General features: G+C 39.1%; 4 protein-coding genes across 5 annotated transcripts in view; 3 read left to right on the forward strand and 1 right to left on the reverse strand.

The window, feature by feature from the left end:
- The first annotated feature begins 1,730 nt into the window (after positions 1-1,730).
- On the forward strand, positions 1,731-3,320 carry LOC112454050 (NADH dehydrogenase [ubiquinone] 1 alpha subcomplex subunit 8). The gene is made up of 3 exons (XM_025015236.1): positions 1,731-2,050; positions 2,526-2,701; positions 2,800-3,320. Exons 1-3 carry the CDS (start codon positions 1,922-1,924, stop codon positions 3,020-3,022), a joined length of 528 nt encoding a protein of 175 aa, XP_024871004.1. The 5' UTR covers positions 1,731-1,921; the 3' UTR covers positions 3,023-3,320.
- Positions 3,321-3,449: 129 nt separating this feature from the next.
- LOC112454049 (alpha-1,3-mannosyl-glycoprotein 2-beta-N-acetylglucosaminyltransferase) lies at positions 3,450-7,571 on the reverse strand. The gene is made up of 13 exons (XM_025015235.1): positions 7,183-7,571; positions 6,812-7,025; positions 6,635-6,717; positions 6,417-6,547; positions 6,225-6,336; positions 5,966-6,138; positions 5,569-5,799; positions 5,304-5,442; positions 4,966-5,194; positions 4,770-4,874; positions 4,547-4,637; positions 4,290-4,460; positions 3,450-4,209 (listed from the first exon to the last, which is right to left on the reverse strand). The coding sequence occupies exons 4-13, from the start codon at positions 6,522-6,524 to the stop codon at positions 4,096-4,098; spliced, it is 1,473 nt and encodes a 490-aa protein (XP_024871003.1). The 5' UTR covers positions 6,525-6,547; positions 6,635-6,717; positions 6,812-7,025; positions 7,183-7,571; the 3' UTR covers positions 3,450-4,095.
- Positions 7,572-8,994: 1,423 nt separating this feature from the next.
- On the forward strand, positions 8,995-14,699 carry LOC112454044 (T-cell activation inhibitor, mitochondrial). 2 transcript variants are annotated; one of them, XM_025015223.1, is made up of 8 exons: positions 8,995-9,440; positions 9,560-9,674; positions 12,407-12,795; positions 12,885-13,197; positions 13,263-13,363; positions 13,406-13,567; positions 13,646-13,777; positions 13,855-14,699. In XM_025015223.1, the coding sequence occupies exons 1-8, from the start codon at positions 9,412-9,414 to the stop codon at positions 14,087-14,089; spliced, it is 1,476 nt and encodes a 491-aa protein (XP_024870991.1). In that variant the 5' UTR covers positions 8,995-9,411; the 3' UTR covers positions 14,090-14,699. The 2 variants fall into 2 exon arrangements, with proteins under 2 accessions (XP_024870991.1, XP_024870992.1); XM_025015224.1 differs by having other exon boundaries at positions 8,996-9,440; positions 13,424-13,567.
- Positions 14,700-17,018: 2,319 nt separating this feature from the next.
- The window catches only part of LOC112454090 (histone H2A-like), a 2,088-nt gene continuing 1,553 nt past the window's right edge, over positions 17,019-17,553 (forward strand). The window contains exons 1-2 of the mRNA XM_025015298.1: positions 17,019-17,205; positions 17,324-17,531. Coding sequence (XP_024871066.1) covers positions 17,184-17,205; positions 17,324-17,531 — 230 coding nt within the window. The 5' untranslated portion in view covers positions 17,019-17,183. The remainder of the gene's footprint in view (positions 17,206-17,323; positions 17,532-17,553) is intronic.

Genomic DNA, 17,553 nt, shown 5'->3' on the forward strand with positions numbered 1-17,553 from the left:
CTCATTTAAGAAAATTGGAGGAGTTACATCCCTCCAAGGGAGGAGGAGTTACGTTCCCGTTTCCCTGAGACACTAAAAAATTTCAAATGAAGTCGTCCATATTATAGCATATTATTTAAAAAGGCAAAATATGAAATAATTGTCCCAGACAGCACCGTATGTCCAAAATCAGGACATAAGATGTCTTGAAGACATCTTTTAAGACATAATGATGCCATCGTAGCACAATATATAGTGTTTGTAAAGTCAGTCCTCATCCCCTATATTTCGGAAATAGTTTAAAATTATGAAAAATTGCGAAATACGTGTTTGATTGTTTGAAGGGCTATTTATTTAATTAAAAGATGCGGGAGTTGTCCCACCCAAAGGGAATGCCCCAGAGAAACCCCAACTTTCAAATAAAACCCCTCATATTGTAGCATATCGTTTGAAAGGGCATAAAAAAAAGAAAATTTTTGGCCCAAACCAGAGGTCGATACGATGATCCGTTCAAAAGTTATTTAAGATCAAAGTTCGAAAATATCTATTTTTTATCTTAAATAACTCCTGAATTGATCAACGATCTCTGGTTTACGCCAAAAATTTTCTTTTTTTATGCCCTTTCAAACGATATGCTACAATATGGGGGTTTTTATTTGAAAGTTGGGGTTTCTTTGGGGCATTTCCTTGGGTGGGACAACCTTTTAAATAAATAGCCCTTCGAAATAATCAAACACGTATTTCGTGATTTTTCATAATTTTAAACTATTTCCGAAATATAGGGGATGAGGACTGATTTTACAGACACTATAATGTGCTACGATATGGCATCATTTCGTAAGACGTCTAAAAAATGTCTTCAAGACATCTTATGTCCTGATTTTGGATATACGGTGCTGTCTGGGGCAATTATTCCATATTTTCGCGTTCGTATATTTCCATTTTTCTTTTGTTTCAAGATTCGGATTGATTATGATGATCATCTGCGACTACAAGGAAATCTGGAACAAAAAATGAGTAAAAAGAGCTTAGATGTTATTACATATTTTTTGTAATTTGAGCAAAATTATAACATTCAAAATTCTTTAGTAATATAATTCCTCCTAGTAGGCGACATTTTATATCTTCATATTTTATACGCGGTGTCTTTTTCTTCGGCTGATGACAGAGAACGAGACGTCTGCTGTCGTAACTGTGGACGTAAAGTAAAGCAGAGAGAAATGTAAGACGTAAAAAGACTATATATATAATAATTATATAATATACATAGCCTGTTACGGACTTACGTTTTTCTTTGCCTTAGGACCTGAGCAGAATAATGGCTGACTTATAATTTTAAGACATTGTTTTATACTTTAAAGTCTTATACTTTAAAGTTTTATACTTTAAAGTCTTTGTTTTTAGTAACGCACAATTATAATGTCTTGTGTTTCAATAAGTTTTGAACGTGTATATTAACGAAATGTCAACATTTGTAACACTTTGAGACAGATTGTACGCTACTAAAAACGAAAATTTAAAGCATAAAACGTTGATCTAAAATTATAAGTCGACCATTCTGCTCAGGCTCTTACTTTACCGACCTTGTTTACATCCACAACAGATGTAAGCGCTTACGTCTCGTTCTTTTCTTGCGAATGAATTCAAGAATTGAGCTCCGCGGGTCTCTGCCATCAACCTTTTTACCATCGACTTGAGAAGTCGCAACAATCGAAATCGTGAATCGAATGTCGAGATAGGTTCGCTATTGAATATCAATCCGATAACGAAGTCGTCATTGAGGTTAGGTTACCGTCACGTTACACGATCGCGTGTGCATAATGCGCTGTGCGATTTTGTATTAAAGTTACCGGGGAAGTTTCGCGCCGAGACGTCTCTCATGATCAACGGCCCCGATCGTAAATGACAGGTCGTCCCGACGAAGTGCTGCTATAAAGGAAACATGGCCGCGACAGCGAAGACGGTACTGCCGGAGGAGAGCGAGCTAACCGTTCAAGAGCTGAACGTCAGCTGGCCGGTGTTGCAAACCGCGTCCGTTTATATCGGCAAGGCCTGTGAATGGTACAACAATGTGAGTTAGAAGTCTGCGTGACAGCCGAACAATCCCCCTGGTCCCTACTGTGTTCATTGCGCGTCGAGTCGTCCCCCTCCAAGGGGTTACATAATGCTCGGAATCTCTGTAATAAATAACGTTTAACGTGTATGCCCGCCTTATATAAATAATAATAATAAAAATAAATTGCTAATAATATATCTTTATTTAATAACTATAATATCTATTAATTGTTAATATTAATAATTGATATTAAATAACTTGAAAAATTCTCATCTGAGACAGTATGTAATTTAAAACACCCTGTAAGATAAATTAGTAAGTTTTTAATTCAGTTGTTGTTGGGTTTAAATTGTTCGCATAGCCCGAAAAGAAGTTATATCTTGTTAAAGAGCTTCTAAATATAAGAGTCGTTTTTATAATCTGATAACGCTTGAAGATGTTCAAGATAAATGGTCGCTTTCGAATTACAAGAGATTTATTTCTTCTGCAGGACTTTATGTTGTGCAGACAAGAAGAGCGTGACCCACGTCGCTGTATCGATGAGGGAAAAGCCGTGACCGCTTGCGCAATGAATGTTCTTAAAAATATGAAGAAACACTGCCTAGAAGATTTTAACGCTTATATGTCCTGCCTTGAGAGGTCAACGGGAAAATTGGAATTAGAGCCGTACGTTTATATATTACTTTATATCCCACCGTGTTAATTCCTCTTCTGATACTTTGTATTAATTACAACAATGATCATTTAATATGACTGTCACTTAGATGTCGACTGACGCAAGCTGCCTTGGACGAATGTGTTCGTAAGAATTTGAACATAGAACGTCCGCCCTTCGGATACTTTTGCGAGGCTAAAGTGCATAACACATCGAGGCCGCGGCCGCCGAAAGAGGAGCCTACGGTGTTTCCAGATCCAACTCCTGGACTGTCAGCCGACATACCACGTGAGAAATCGAAATATAGCAATCGCTTGTGGTATAAATCCTAAATCTCTCAACGAACGTTGTTATAGTACTTTGATTGTGCTGCAAAGATTATATGTTTTCGAGATTCGGGACGCGTCAGGTAACTAGACAATTATAGGGAAACGAGCGTGTGTAATTTTCAGTGCGCGCACTGAACGCACCTACAACGTAGAAACGTTCCTCATATGAAAACAGAATTGTACATGTTCTGTGAATATAAACATATTAACGACAAGATAAGTGATAATTTGCTTGTTGTTATACCTTGTACAAATATAAATACGAAACATACAAAATATACTCATTGTTTATCCACCTTAATTGTGTACATAACGTTTAATGTCAAAATCCATATAATTATCTATATATTAAAATACAAGCATTAATATATTATTAAACTCTGGAAAATATTTTATTTATAAACAGTGTAAAAATAAGTTAAAAAATCAATTTAGATTAAGATAGATCTTTGGCAAAGAGTTAAGAAATATATAGCTCATGTAGGATAAATAATGCAGATGCAGAGTTTGATTAGGTTTTTCGATAAAATTATATACTTCATTTGTCACATGACTTCATAACAAAATTAATTCTCAAAAGCAGCATATGAGCAAAAATATATCAACACATTCGCGTTTTGGAAGATACATGATAATTAATCAAGAGTATTGCTTTATCAATATTACTACGGCATTTTATGTACATGAGATACGATCAATTTCAGCAATCATTTAAGTTTATATACTAAAAAACGACGAATGTAATTTTTAGAAACGCAGATATACAATACATGATGTATGTAAATGAATATATACATGTAATATTCATTTAAACATAAATCACGTACATGTAAACTTATTGAAATATATCTGACGTGTTTCTGCAAGAAAAGATCACGTTCAAAACCGTTTACATGAGGAATGTAATACCGGCTTCTACTTAATTCTACGGAGCATAGCCGTACACTGTAGACATAAATACAGATTTCACTGTCAGCTTGCAATTGTTTTAGTATTCACATAGTCTGTTGAATACCAAAGAAGAAATACACGTAATATCGTGCAATCTATAAGTCTTTGTAGAGCATGATCATGTGTTAGCTCCATGTTATATCATAACCGCTCCAGTTTGCACTCGGTGCTAAATGCACGCGTCTCCTATTATAGAAAAATGTCACGACTCCGCGATATCCTGATCTCGGCACACCGCTCTGTAACACCGTATTATGGAACTTTAGGATACTACAGTTTAAGATAAATTACAAGAATATTAATGAAAAAGATACATTACTCTGAAATCGTCCATTAGACCAAGCAATTTGGTAGTATTTTTAAACGATTGACGAGTGTAGTATGGTATCCGTACTGGACCAGGAGCAACTATATTTCCACTCTTCAATTCTGAATAACTAACCACTGTCGACTGATACACTTGGTTGACGAAAGCTATATCATAATTATCCTGGAAATGGATGCAACAATTACAAATAACGTTGCATTCAATATTTGTACTTGCCAATGAATTACGTCTGACATTTGCTCCCTTACTTTTAGTAAATAGGATAGATTCATTTTGGTGAAAGGCACAAATTGTTCATTCAGCTTGATGTACTTCAAGTGTTTTTCAAAGAATAAGCCGCTAGAAATAACAAAACAAATTTTAGTGCTGATTAAATTTACTCAAACTATTTGATTAGTCTCGAGTTACAACATCTGTCTGCAGTATCTTTAAATCTTAAATAATATGCAAATAAAAAATACGGATAAGTACTTGCTGACTCCAAGTTTGCCGAATGTTCTGGTTCGCGAGATTTCCGGGCGGATGCAAGCTCTATTCTTGCGCTGTTCCGGTTGTCTTATCCAATCGTCCCAATATCTACAAGAGCAGATGTGTTGTTAAAAACACAGATATATTACAGACCAATAATATAAAATATAACTACAGTGAAATATAAAGTCACACTTACGATTTGGGCCATTTTGGTGCAAGCTCCAACCATAAGTCGCGCGTGAGCATCCAACCTAAGCCAGGAAAGAAATCTGTCCTATAAAGTAAATGTGGCGCGTGTTCGTCCACCAAGCCAGCTTTACCATTATCATTCCACGCTGATACACACCATAGAGAGCTATCGTTCACTAATAGGGGGTAAGTCCCCAGGAAGTACTCATAAAAGTCTGGTGCGACGTCCAAGTCGTCTACGTAAAAATCATAAGAAATTTTAACCAAATTTTACATCCCGTAGAGATGTGTCGCATTTGTTATGTAATGCTTGTGCTTATAAAGATTTGGCCGCACTAATCGTACCTTCAACTATAATTGCTGTATTATAACCAAGCTTTAGAAATACTTGATTCAATGCCCATTTATAATGGCGTGCGATTTTGAAGTATCCTCTGAATTTTTTCTCTTTAGGTGGTATTTCAATATCGGATTGATCAGGTTGCTGAAATGATAAAGATTGTATTAATTCCATCATAAGAATACAAGTTATTGCGTAATCTCATTAAAAGAAATTGAAAGAGTCAAGAATTCATACAGATAACGATCAATAACAATACACTCAAATTACCTTTATATGTAGCAGCTGGTTTCCATATCTCGCTATGACATCAGCAGTTTGTCGATGATCACAGTCTTGCGATACAATTATTGGAAACTGTTCTTTACTAGGTCTTAACTTAATTAATTGGTTTAAACACCGCTCTACTGTAATACGATTACAAGAAACGACCAAAATAGCGATTATTGGAGATCCATCGGGAAGCTTTTGCCTCGAAGGAGTACTGTGTGTTGCCTCAGTCTACCGAGAGATTGGAACATAGACAAAATTGAAAACGCGAGATATTGTTGAGACTATAAGTTAAATAAAAGTTAAATAAAGATTATATTTATAAATTATATATTTAACAAATCATTGAAGTTAATAAGATGATCAAATATAATTGTTATATGGATTAATATATTACAGATAGGATAGTATCCTGTGTCGGCCCCTGTTCATTTTGAGACCCCTTCCACTTATTATTGTTTTCGATTTTTTGCAATAATATACTCTTCTTATTAGTCTCATGTTTTTTGTGTTTATCTTTCTCTGTATCATCTATTGGCAATTGGGCAGCGCTTAATCTATCGTATTCTTCTAAAACGACAAATTATATATTACACTTGATTTATCTGTTCTCTCAAATGTGCGACACCACATAAACTCATTTCAACTGATCTTACTCTTAAGACGTTTGCTCTCCTTGATTCCTTCCAGAAGCTCCTGGTTTATGATTATCTGTTGTTTTACTTGCTTCTCCAACCTGCTTATTTGATTTGATAGCTTGTCCTTGTCCTAAAAACAAGGGTACAATTACAGTTATGGTCTTAAATTTTCGCACGACGGATCGTAACTTATTATAAGGATCTTCTCACCTTATCCTGATCCTTGCCGACTGATTGTTGATCCAAAAATAAAAAGTATGTAGCCACAGCCCATAAGATAAGGGACCCAAAGATGATACTGACTGATCTATTCCGCATGACAAAACCAAGTGTCACCTTAACTGCAACATAAAGAATATTGCTGCAAACGGGAGAGCGGGTGCACGAGGTACGCGGAGCCGCGGAGAACAGAGCGAACGGATACTAACGGGGTTTCCACACGTTGCGGCGCACGTCAGTACATATTTGTTACACATGGATTCCTAAACGTGTCGTCCAAGTATCGTTCCTTCTGTGAAATTGCAACGGCCGTTAAAAACACAGGTATAGCGTATATCCCCCGGTCGCGGCGTGGTGGTGCGATGCGCGGAGGCGTTTTTACTTACGGGCGTCGCGATCATATCCGCGATCCGGAGGGTCCTCGTGATCGCAAGTCATATGGAAGCGTCGTGTCCCGTGTCGCTCGTACGACCCGTATGAGTCATGGCAATTATTTACATCACACGTGGATACGACGGACCGGGGCTACGTTGCCACAGGCGGAAGAGAGTAATCTCAACGGCGATCGACGACGACGGCGACGGCGGCGCGCGAGCCGCGCTGAAAGTAGACGTTTTTTTTTTCTTTTTCTTCTTCAAGCGGATGTTCGAGCGACTGGCTCTTTAAGTCGGCGACGAGTCCGAGTCCGCCCGCGGGTTAGGTTTCCGCGGGACGGACGTCGACGAGATACCGCGGGCGCGCAGCGCAGGTTACTTACCATTATGACAAACGGGAAGCGACACGGTGGCACGGTACCCCTCGGTGCCCCTTCACGCGGAGACTAAACTCGAGTCGAGGTCCGTCCCGTCGTCCGTTGATCGAGCCACGTGCGATCGCCGCGGCGGTCCGCCCGAAGGACGAGCCAAGGAAGAAGGAGGCGGAAGATCCTGACGAAGGTGCTTGGGACGGTGCTCACACGCTGTCTAGCTGGGACAGCTGTCAGTCTATGACAGTCTATGTTGGTAACGTGTGTCGGTAGACGAGCTTTACCTTGCGAGTGAGGCCACGGGCAGCTCTGCCGTAGCGGCGGCACGCTCGGCAAATCCTCGACGATAAAATTGATAATCCGTCGAGAGAGGCGATAATTACTGTGTCACTGATAATCACGGAGTGGGCAGCGCGAGATAATGTATTATATTTCTTATCATTCTCTATTCCCCGCACTCCCCGAATTATAGTGATTCCCCGTTTGATTCTACTGAATTCTGCTGACGTAATGTGTAATCCCGCATATTGTATATTGTATGATAACCCGCGGACATTGAATGATATCAATCGGCGAACATGGAAGAGCAGGGGAGTAGTAGTGTATCATTCTATTTTATAGAATCGGCCTCCGATTAGATCTCTTCCTTCACCGATAAGCGATAAGAGTCCTTCACCATTTTGATATAAAAGTTTTATCAATTATATAACTATTAATTAAGTCACACATTACAATTAAAAATTAAATTATACCAATTATTACTATTAATTACTTTTATTCTTGTTGCTATTGCCACATAAAAGTAAATTTCAAGATTATTACATCGAGTATGTATGTACAATTATATTTACAGGTATAGAAGGATAGACAACACGCGCTTGTCTAAAAGACGTTGTAAAGATATTTTAAAGATGTCTTATAAGACACGCGTGCTGTCTATATTCGTTGGTATTGTTTATATTATGTTTACGCGTACCTTTTTCATGTAGACAATATATAATAAACAATGTAAATTATTATAAATTATAAATGAACTAATTAATTAACTGATTTTTTAAAATAATATTTTCACAGTTTAAAAAAAATATTAAACAGTTTTAGAGTATAGGTTAAATATTAGATGCATTTCACTTATAATTTATTTATATATAATGTACAGTGACATAAAAGATATACATAACACTAATATAGAAATATTATTTATTTGCGCTGATCTGATTTGTTAATTCTTCATGACGTGCTAAAAACTGTGCCCAAACTACACAATAACTGAAAATAAAATTGCAAACAAAATATAAATTTTTGATATTTTTGACGAAATGTGAATGTTTGATAATCCATGGATTACATAACAGATAACACGGATGTAAATTATTATTATATATATTTTACGCGTAAATGTGCGCGCGTCCAACTCTCTGGTTTCATCGTCTACCTACTTCTACAATCAAGCTAGTGGAATAACGTAAAACATAAAAATATATATATTCAGATTTAAAATTTAAATTTTAAAACATTTACTTTATGGTCTTTTTTTATATACATATGGAAACCATCCGCATTTGATTTCGCTGATTTAATTTTTGTTATTGTAGCTTAATTAATAAACCATCTTTTCACGATTGGGAGTACGTCGAGGCTAAGGGAGTAATAATTCAAATAATAATATAAAAATAAGTCTTTATTATTCTCAGGCTAACTTATCGACAATTTCACAGGCCGAACGGCCGGACTGAACGTGTAATTCCGTCCGGAGCAACTCCGGAGTTTATCATCGGGGGCGTCGTGCAGCGCCCATTATTTTTGTATATTATCGGCGGTCGTGGTCGGCGCGTCGCAGTCAGCAGCAGTCAGTGCGTGTTGGTGCGTACTCGTGCGTGCTATAAATGTGTCTTCGCCGACCCGCTCGTCCACCCGTTGACGTCGACGGGTTCCGCCGTTTAGAAAAAAAAAAAAATTCTCGGAGCAACGCGAGGTATCTACCCGTGTGAAAGCATCAAGCGAGAGGAGTGAGAGGAAAGGGGAAGCAGCGCATCCCTCGGGCGAGAGTGAAAGAACGGTAAAAGGGTGAGAGGATCCGTGACGTGACGAGTCTCACGTCCGCTGCGTGATCAGCCTCGTGACATGAGAGCCGCACACACCGACGACGATATAACTGCCGGGGCGACGGCGACGGCGACGGCGACGTGGACGACGGCGGCGTGGACGACGACAACGACGAGGGAGGGTGCAAGCGAGTGAATGATGTACTGCACGACGCTCGGGAGATGGTAAGGGAAACCCAATAATTGGAGTTTACTCCACGAATTCTGGCGTTTACCTCTCACCGTGGTAAACGTCGGCAGCCCGTCCGGGAAACTGACGTTATACTGACAGCTCTTTCCGACAGCTTTTGCAGGAGGGACGCGGTGAGGGCCCTGAGCACCGGCGAGGTGTCCACCGCGCTGCGGCCGTTTTACTTCACCGTTCATCCCGACCTGTTCGGCCAGTATCCCACGCAAAGAGTAAGGATCGGCCCGAATCCAAATAAGCACACGTCCCTACTTTAGATTTTAGAACGAGTAATGAGTGTTGTGTGAAACGATCGGGATAGATCGCGATATCATCGCAGTAGGCCGGTATTCATAGTCGGTTCTTATATTTAAGATCATCTTAAGTATGTACAATCTTAAGATGTCATAAACCAATCACAGAGTATTAAGGCCATTGCACGTAACAAAGTTTTAGGCATAATCGTAAGGCCGTAAGAAAATAGACCAATATCACACTCGATTATTCTTCGAGCTCAAGGAGAATAATCGACTGTGATTGGTCTATTTTCTTACGGCCTTACGATTATGACTAAAATTTTGTTACGTGCAATGGCCCTTAGCAGCTTAAGGCATTAAGATGCTAAACAAAAACAATATGCAGATACGAGATTCTATTTGCTTCTCAGACAGCACGCATGTCCAAAATTGGGACGTAAGACGTCTTTTAGTCATCATTTCGTAAGACGCCTAAAAAATGTTTTCAAGACGTCTTACGTCCCCATTTTGTGTGTGGACGCGTGACGCTGTCTGACAATGAGTTCATTCACTTTCATTCCATACAGTCTTTCTCTTTCTATCGGAGTCTGCGAACGTGCATTTATATATGTATATTTTTTAAATGTAAAATCTATAAGATAAGAGACGGCCAGAGACAATCGAGCTATCGTACACTTTCCCGAACATTTAGAAAGCTTTTGTCCTGCATCCACACACCTTGGAGAGAGGAAGGGAGTAAAGATAACGTCTGCCAGAAATATAACTAAAAGGAAAAGAATGGCATGGCGTTTGCGCCCGATGTTTATTACATTTTTATTTGCTTTGCGTTCTCTTTTACCGCGAGTTACGTCGACCATCCATATCTCTTCAAGGGCACGAGACATGCAAGATGCACGCGTGGCCGTTGTCAAAGCGTCGCGCCGCACAAAGCGATCGGTACTCCGGTAAGCATCGTCATCGTGGCGTGATAGCGAGCGCGCGAGCGAATGCGGTGAATGGCATTATTTTTAGATGCGTGAAAACGCGCGCTGTCCCGTCCATAACGGAATAGTGCGGCGATCTTTGGACACGCGCACGTGCGTGTGCTGTGTGCAAGGACTGCAAGGTTGCTCGAATCGGAATAAATTTCCTGCCGCCACGCAGTCAGATGTTTGTGTCGTTTATCAAGCGATAATTGTTTGCGCGCGAGCAGGGCCGCATCGAGAGATCGCAAAACGAACATATACGTCACGAAAACGTAGTAACGTTCAGTATCTCATTGTCAGATCCACGATCCACCTGTTCGAGAAAGGATATAGAACAATTGGTGGAGAACTGCAATTAAAAGTAGCGGAGCGGAACATTTGTTTTTTCTGGCGAAGCCTATTTTCTTGAGTCTCGATGTGTTTATCATCGCGATGTTTGCTTATGGCAGATTGGATTGAGAACATTTTTATATTCATAAAATGCAGACTATATTGTACAACAGCTCTAATCTTTCTGTGTAAATTAAATTAAAATCGTATTTTATTCCGTATATCGACGCTATTTCGGAAATTGGGCAATTAAACGCGATAAACTCGGCCCTGCGCGCGTCTGATTAATTAATATGTTGATTACGGCTTATAGCTCACATGTAAATATTTTTGAGTGTAACAATAGTGTGACAATTTAATTCTGACAAACCATTAACCGCGAGAATTTTTTTTTATCAAATGCGAGAAGAAATTTAAATCAGAACTCGGAGAGTTCTGTAAAAAACCGCGGATATTTTTAAAACTATAAGAGTTATTAATTTTTAAGAGTTAATAATTCTTTTTTTAGGTAGCTTTTTATCTCTTTACACAAAATATTTTTGAAGTGCTTAGCTAACTTTTATTAACATATTCTATTAGGATTGACGAAAGAACATCATGTGAATGCAGATTCGTAAACAGTTTCTTATCGAGTTGTAGCGTTTTCAAATAGCATGGATATCAATAGAAATATTTTTATACTATACACTCTGTTTCCCCAAGATAATTACTTAAGTCAATTGTTAATGAAAATTGTTTATCGAAGAAGATAAAAGGACTTGATCAAAGTCTATCCCTAGCAAAACCAGAATCTGAATGCTTGTAGTTGAAAATCAAATTAGTACGTCTTATCGTTATCCTTCAGTATTCGATTGTGATCAATCCGTTATCATATTCGAACAATGTCAGATAATATTTGGATGTTTGTACCGCATTTTCTCATGAATACGATTCATGGGAAACAGTTTGGCCAAATATTACAATAAATTTCGCGAACTCGTCACGGTACAATTGCTACATACCTTATTGCCGATTACCACTGTGATTCTCTTCAAAGTAGTCCTCTTAGAAAGCTATACACCGATGCCTTGTCCACCCTTCAAAGGAGTTTTAGAACTGTTGTTATGAAATGGCCTCCAGAGCTACCGTTGTGTTACTCTTAATGTCATTAATGTCATCAAAGTGCGTTCCTTTCAATGTTTCCTTTATTTTTGGGAATAAAAAAGTCACACGAGGTCAAATCCGATATGACTTTTTTATATAGCAATTATACCGTGAGTTACAAGAGTTCACGAACTTTACTATCATACTACAGATATATTATTACTATTATTTTCTTATCTCCATCCTTAATTACATATGTTAATGCAAACAATATGTTAAAAGTATTATTTGTATTTGTTTAAATGATTGACTATAATTTATTATTTACAGACAGTGAATGAAAACTCTCTGAAGCAATTAAGTTCAATCTTAGAAACCCTGCAACAGAAGCAACCTATACGGCCGACGACTTTGCCCTTTTACCTACGATCGAAAGATGAGAAAGATGTAAAGGCTGGTAAATTTACGCTTGTTAAAATACAATTGAAAGAAAAGGATCTGAGACAAGCGATACTTTCCATTTTAAAAACATGCGATCTACCTACGACGTTTGTTGACAAAATCGAGGAGCAGAAGCCTCCTGTCACAAAGCACAAATCCAGATTTTGGCAACGCGCATATTCTGGAGAAAAGATGGACTTTTCGGAATTGGAAGACGATCCTATTTATGCTTCGATTATTATGAAACGCAAGATTAATGCAGAGCCAGATACGCTGAAGTAAATATAACATTGGGATATGCTTAAAATATTGCTATCAAAAGTATTACTATTATATTCAGTATATTCTTATATATGTTTTTGATTAGGGCATATCTGGACAAACACATCAATGAAGTACATGTTAAACTGGAGGCATGTAGACCAGTAAGAGAGGAGGTGGAGAAATTGGAGAAAGTACTGTGCAGCGAGTTGGGTCTGAAGGATATCATATGGGACTGTGGTTGGAATATCGCCCATTATCGTGGTTGTTTATTAGCCTTTCAAGCGTTAGCCGAGCATCATCCGGAATCGATGGAGGTATTGAGAAATCGCACTCTCGTGTTCGCAAACGACACTGGTATCAGTTTAGAAGGCAATGTTATGCTGAATTCTGGGGAAGTCAGGCACAATTGGCTCGACGTGAGTTGAAAATAGCTTATCTCTATCGATACCTCCCATATATTAAACTCCTTCGTCTTTTACAGCTAATAAAGAATGTAAGAAAGCATGATGTCGTGTTGTTGAAATTGCCGGCGTTTGAAAAAGCAGTGTCCCAAGTACTTCTCGACATTAAAGTTGGTCGACGGTGCGTAATACATCATATTATTTGAGTTATGGTAAGGCTCAGGGTGCTCTATATGTGCAGGAAATTCATGCCTAAGGTAATGGTCGGCCAGTATGAGCAACAGCTACGACAACTCACGACTACGCTCTCTGATTATCGTGGCAAAAGAAAGTATCCGAGTTCTTGGCCGGCTAGTCTATCAACTTACGAAATTGTCATCGAAGCGTTAGTATAAATATTGCTGCTTGTGGATGATTTTAAATCTTGTGCAAGTAGATCAACGCGTTTTATGATATCTTAAAGCGAGGCAGGTCCTTTGATGTTATCACCGACCGGACAATTCATCGTGCCATCGTCGTGCCCAAGCTTTCTCTTGGTAAATTTTATTACGGAGAACTTAGAGGAGGCTATGAAAAGGCTATATCACTATAATAAGTAAGACATCTCAGATTTCTGATTGAACTTAGATCAATATAGAACTTTATTACTATTTGTGCCCTTATTATTTGTAGCATAAAGCATGTGGAGCGAGAACTTCATCGTAAGACCATCGCAGAATTAGGTTTAGCTGCTCTTAACAAAGACGACAGCATTACTCCGGATCTAATGATACAGTGCTGCGAACGACTACTTCTGCACAAAAAGGATCTGGCACCATCGCTCGAGGGCGTCATGCTCTGGGTTACTCATTATTACTCCGTCATGAGCGACGGCGTTCTTTGTGTGCCATGGGATTGGAGGTTCTAACTTTCGACAAAAAACGAAATATGTTAACGGTTATTGTTAAGCCACTAGCGTAAGCGCAACGCCAATAATCACGACAATGCAAATAAGTTTTACAAGTTCCGAGATTTGCAAGATGCAAACGATAGTAGCAGTTTAAAACCGGGAATTAACTGCATAAGCTAAACTATTATGATAGATTGCATTATAACAGTCATACTCTATTAAAATAGTTACCTTGTGTCACACAGATTTGAATAATATAAATTCGTCGGAACGAATTTATATTACTTGCGTTAACGTCGTCTCTAACTTCGTGACAGTCAAAGACAGATTTCTCTGGAAATGGCTGTTTCATGCGTGATCTTTTTTTTAAAAAAATAAGATAAGACAATTGGATAGATAAATATACAAACTGGGACTGTTGTAGACTCTTAACTAGTCTTGCATAAATCTTAGTTTAGCTAGGGGCTCGATGCTATGCGCTGTAGACAACTGTACACATATATATTTTTTTAATTCGATTCTATATCGACTCAATTGTCTAAATGTATAATCTACGATTGTGTCCAATCAAGGACAAGATTAAATCAGATTTCGCAATAATTGACGTTTATACACATCTGAAAATGTATATTTGATCTCCTTTATTTCAAGCTCGTCGGAGAATCAAAAATGTTTTCTCTACTCTAAAATATCCTTTCCTCGTTCTTGTTATACTCTACATATACTACGTTTACGCGAGCGTTACTGTAGTAACTTACGATAATTCCTTCGCGTAAACAGGATTTTGTAGTAACTTACGATAATTCACTCCGCGTAAACGAGTGAATTATCGTAAGTTACTACAGAAGTAACGCTCGCGTAAACGTAGTAGTAAAGCAGTAGAGCACTCGAGTAAGAAATGTACAAATTATCCTTACGTAAGCGATAAGATGTCTATTAAAAAAAAAAACGAGCGACTTTGACCAAACTTGAATTAAATTAATTGGCGACTAATTCAATCGGTAAAATTGTACAATTCGTCGTCCATAATCTAATTTTTTCTTCTCACGTGTTGGAGCGACTTCGATCAAACTCCGATTAACTCGACCAGCGATTACATTTGCTCAGTAATATTTGTATCATTCTATTAACATGGCTAAAATTATTGATTCCTTGTTTGGTACATGGAAAGAATTATATAGGTAGAAACGTTGTCACAAGTAAGATAAGTTAACTGGCAATTAACTGGTCAAGTAATACCTAATAATTACCTTGTCAACAGGAAGAAAATTATCTCAGTGAACATAATGTCTCAAATCGGGAGATAAGACGTCTTGAAGAGGTCATTAAGACGTCTTAATGACGTCTTTAAGTTGTCATATCTCTCGATTTGAGACATATGCGTGTTGTCTGGAATCACTCTTTTGTCGTTTCACGTGTAGAAAAAAGATTAGAGATTACCACTTATACAGGATGATTCAGAAATACTTGTACAAACTTTGGAAGTGAATTCTTCACACATAAACAAGAAAAAAATATCATATACACATATGTCCAGAAATGCCTGGTTTATGGAGTTATAATCGAAAGATTTACATTTCAGGTCTGCACATTTGCCTGACCTAAATCCATTAGATTTTCGTCTGTGGAGACACTTAAAAGTCCTAGTTTATGCTGGAATTACAAATAAAGAGATGGTTTACCAACGCAGGCAACGCATCATAGATGCCTGCGAAACCATCAGCAACCGTTATGGGATCTTTGAAAAGATGCGACAGTCCGTGATCCGACGTGTTCATATACGTGCATTGAAGCAGGTGGAAGACATTTTGAGCATTTGTTGTGAATTATAAGTAGATAAACAATCGAACTGAAGATTACATTACCCAGATAACACGCATGCATATCTCAAATCGACGTCTCTAAAACGTCATATATGTCCTGATTTGAGACATACGTGTTGTCTGGGTAATCATGTGTTTATTAGGCGATTTTTGGTGATTGTTTGGCATGGTTTAATTGGTACATATACCAAAGTTGCTATCGGTAGTTGCTATGGGTGCTGGTGCAATTTGATACATTTTTTACTTTGGTACGTTGCAATTATGGCTGCATTCACTGTCAGCAACTTTCAGTACTGAAAATCTATAGTTTACGTATATACGTAACGTATAAGATATAGATTTGCAGTACTGACAGAGTGAATATCGGAATGCAGCCTATATCCAGAATCACGCCAAAAATCGTCTATATTGTAGATGTATTCTGTCAGTTTTTGTCGAATGTAATCTTAGGCTGCGTTCGCTTTGGGTGCTTTCGTGCTGAAAGCATCACTCCATCTTTTTTCAACATGTAATGAGCAATAAAGATAGACTGGACGCTTTCGATTTATAACTCATGTAAGGCATTTCCGGACATATGTATACATGAAATTTTTTTCTTGTTTATGTGTGGAGAATTCAGTTTCAAAAATTTATGTATTGTACATACAAGTATTTCTGCATCATCCTGTATAGCTAGAAATTTTACTTTAAATTTATGCTGTGATTGAATTAAAATCGAAGTTTGAGTCAAAGTCGTTCTCTGATGATAAAAAAATTGGTAATTTAAATAAAATGTTAGTAAAATATAGGCGTTACTTGATATATTAATCGTAGTTCGATCGCCTTTAGTGCGCCGAGGGGGATGTTTCGCGAAGCGTTCATGCGAATATATCTGTCCGGAGTTCAGACTCGCGCCGAATTCTCGTCATTCGTCATTTCTCGACTTCTCGTATGTGTCTAGTGATGCGAGATAACCAATTAGGTAGGCGAGGCAGGGACTTTCGGGCGGGACGTGGGACGTGTCGTGTGTCGCGTCGCGCGAGCGGCCGGCGCGGCGGCGGCGGCGCCATCGGCGCGGCCGTTCCCGCGCAAATGAGCGCCAAAATATCCGACGTGCATGCGCACGAGCGTCACGGTTGCGCGGGCCGCGCCGCTTCATTCGGCTTTCAGCGCTCGGTGTCTACGTGTCGGCGTGCGGTCCCGTGCATTATTCTGATCATTCTATCTATCTCGCGCTCCCTCCCCGTTCCTCCCTCGTGCAGTCGTGCAAGGAAATAGGAAACGCGCTCGACTTGACTTAACGGCGAGACATGTCTGGACGCGGCAAAGGCGGTAAGTAAAGACGAAAAGCGACAAAAAGGGAAGCCGGAAAAGGGAGGAGAGTCTCGCGCCGCGTCGCGCCACGCCGGGCGACGGCGACGACATTCCTCGACGTGTGTCCCTTTTCCAGGTAAAACCAAGGGAAAGGCGAAGACCCGCAGCAGCAGGGCCGGGCTGCAGTTCCCCGTGGGGAGGATCCACCGTCTCCTCAGGAAAGGCAACTACGCGGAACGCGTCGGCGCCGGTGCGCCGGTCTATCTCGCCGCCGTCATGGAATATCTGGCGGCCGAAGTGCTCGAGCTGGCTGGAAATGCCGCCAGGGACAACAAAAAGACTAGGCAAGCCCTTCCTCATTCTCGC

This window comes from Temnothorax curvispinosus, unplaced genomic scaffold, assembly GCF_003070985.1.
Source record: "Temnothorax curvispinosus isolate PA1 unplaced genomic scaffold, ASM307098v1 QBEX01004775.1, whole genome shotgun sequence".
Taxonomy (NCBI): domain Eukaryota; kingdom Metazoa; phylum Arthropoda; class Insecta; order Hymenoptera; family Formicidae; genus Temnothorax; species Temnothorax curvispinosus.